Source organism: Oncorhynchus masou, unplaced genomic scaffold (assembly GCF_036934945.1).
Source record: "Oncorhynchus masou masou isolate Uvic2021 unplaced genomic scaffold, UVic_Omas_1.1 unplaced_scaffold_7309, whole genome shotgun sequence".
Lineage (NCBI taxonomy): Eukaryota > Metazoa > Chordata > Actinopteri > Salmoniformes > Salmonidae > Oncorhynchus > Oncorhynchus masou.
This window is the reverse complement of record NW_027013762.1, coordinates 106-2,500: the sequence shown is the minus strand read 5'-3', so window position 1 is coordinate 2,500 and position 2,395 is coordinate 106. Positions and strand designations below refer to the sequence as shown.

The window sequence follows — 2,395 nt, the reverse complement described above, 5'->3', positions numbered from 1 at the left end:
GGGTTGGGTTAGGCTCAGTACTAGGGCTAGGTTAGGGTTGGGTTAGGCTCAGTACTAGGGATAGGTTAGGGTTAGGTTAGGGTTGGGTTAGGCTCAGTACTAGGGCTAGATTAGGGTTGGGTTAGGGTTGGGTTAGGCTCAGTACTAGGGCTAGATTAGGGTTGGGTTAGGGTTGGGTTAGGCTCAGTCCTAGTTCTTACATGGTGCTCCTGTGTAAAGGGCTAGGTTAGTGTTGGGTTAGGCTCAGTACTAGGGATAGGTTAGGGTTAGGTTAGGGTTGGGTTAGGCTCAGTACTAGGGCTAGGTTAGGGTTGGGTTAGGCTCAGTACTAGGGCTAGGTTAGGGTTGGGTTAGGCTCAGTACTAGGGCTAGGTTAGGGTTGGGTTAGGCTCAGTACTAGGGCTAGGTTAGGGTTGGGTTAGGGTCGGGTTAGGCTCAGTCCTAGTTCTTACATGGTGCTCCTGTGTAAAGGGCTAGGTTAGGGTCGGGTTAAGCTCAGTCCTAGTTCTTACATGGTGCTCCTGTGTAAAGGGCTAGGTTAGGGTCGGGTTAGGCTCAGTCCTAGTTCTTACATGGTGCTCCTGTGTAAAGGGGCTAGGTTAGGGTTGGGTTAGGCTCAGTACTAGGGCTAGGTTAGGGTTGGGTTAGGCTCAGTACTAGGGCTAGGTTAGGGTTGGGTTAGGGGTCGGGTTAGGCTCAGTCCTAGTTCTTACATGGTGCTCCTGTGTAAAGGGCTAGGTTAGGGTTGGGTTAGGCTCAGTACTAGGGCTAGGTTAGGGTTGGGTTAGGCTCAGTACTAGGGCTAGGTTAGGGTTGGGTTAGGGGTCGGGTTAGGCTCAGTCCTAGTTCTTACATGGTGCTCCTGTGTAAAGGGCTAGGTTAGGTCGGGTTAAGCTCAGTCCTAGTTCTTACATGGTGCTCCTGTGTAAAGGGCTAGGTTAGGGTCGGGTTAAGCTCAGTCCTAGTTCTTACATGGTGCTCCTGTGTAAAGGGCTAGGTTAGGGTCGGGTTAGGCTCAGTCCTAGTTCTTACATGGTGCTCCTGTGTAAAGGGCTAGGTTAGGGTTGGGTTAGGCTCAGTACTAGGGCTAGGTTAGGGTTGGGTTAGGCTCAGTACTAGGGCTAGGTTAGGGTTGGGTTAGGGTCGGGTTAGGCTCAGTCCTAGTTCTTACATGGTGCTCCTGTGTAAAGGGCTAGGTTAGGGTCGGGTTAAGCTCAGTCCTAGTTCTTACATGGTGCTCCTGTGTAAAGGGCTAGGTTAGGGTTGGGTTAAGCTCAGTCCTAGTTCTTACATGGTGCTCCTGTGTAAAGGGCTAGGTTAGGGTTGGGTTAAGCTCAGTCCTAGTTCTTACATGGTGCTCCTGTGTAAAGGATGGAGAAGGCGTTGATGCCTATTGTTGAGGCGTAGAACACTGGCAGGGCACGGAGACCGTTGGGCACCGGGTCATCCTGAAGACAAATACACACACAGGTCAACACACACACACACACACACACACACACACACACACACACAAGGTCAAAACCAAACACACACCAGAGGAGGCTGGTGGGAGGAGCTGTAGGAGGCTCATTGTAATGGCTGGAATAGAATAGAAAGGAGGCAAACATTCCAATGAACATTCCGGAACACAGGCAGACCACCTGTCACAAAGACTAGTCCTCACAGTCATACCTTCTGCGACACACACACACACACACACACACACACACACACACACACACACACACACACACACACACACACACACACACACACACACACACACACACACACACACACACACACACACTACTAATAGCGTATAATGTGACTCCCGGGAACCCACCTGATTCAGGATGAAGTGTCTGATGAGAAAGAAGAGGAACCCTGACATCATTCCTGACAGTAGGGGAGAGATGAACCAGGATGCAACTGGAGAGAACAGGGAAAGAAGGGGCAGGCTGGGTAATGTAGTCATAGGTCATGTTTGAGAGCATCAATTCTGATAGGTCATTGATCCTAGCTTGTCTGAGCAGACTGACTGAGGTACACATCACCGTGTATCCCGAATAACTACTCCTGTCTGAGCAGACTGACCCAGGTACACATCACCGTGTATCCCGAATAACTACTCCTGTCTGAGCAGACTGACCCAGGTACACATCACCGTGTATCCCGAATAACTACTCCTGTCTGAGCAGACTGACTGAGGTACACATCACCGTGTATCCCGAATAACTACTCCTGTCTGAGCAGACTGACTGAGGTACACATCACCGTGTATCCCGAATAACTACTCCTGTCTGAGCAGACTGACTGAGGTACACATCACCGTGTATCCCGAATAACTACTCCTGTTGGGTAGTTTTCATAGACAGTCAACAGTACCCCAGAGCAGGCTGGGTAATGTAGT

The 2,395-nt window shown here is 50.4% G+C and overlaps 1 protein-coding gene across 1 annotated transcript in view; it reads right to left on the bottom strand.

Annotated features, from left to right (window-relative positions):
* The window catches only part of LOC135537242 (sodium-dependent phosphate transporter 2-like), a gene marked incomplete at its 3' end in the record, with an annotated part of 4,515 nt that extends 2,606 nt beyond the window's left edge, over nt 1-1,909 (bottom strand). The window contains exons 1-2 of the mRNA XM_064963424.1: nt 1,829-1,909; nt 1,352-1,448 (exon numbers count right to left, since the gene is read on the bottom strand). Coding sequence (XP_064819496.1) covers nt 1,352-1,448; nt 1,829-1,879 — 148 coding nt within the window. The remainder of the gene's footprint in view (nt 1-1,351; nt 1,449-1,828) is intronic.
* Nucleotides 1,910-2,395: the final 486 nt, after the last annotated feature.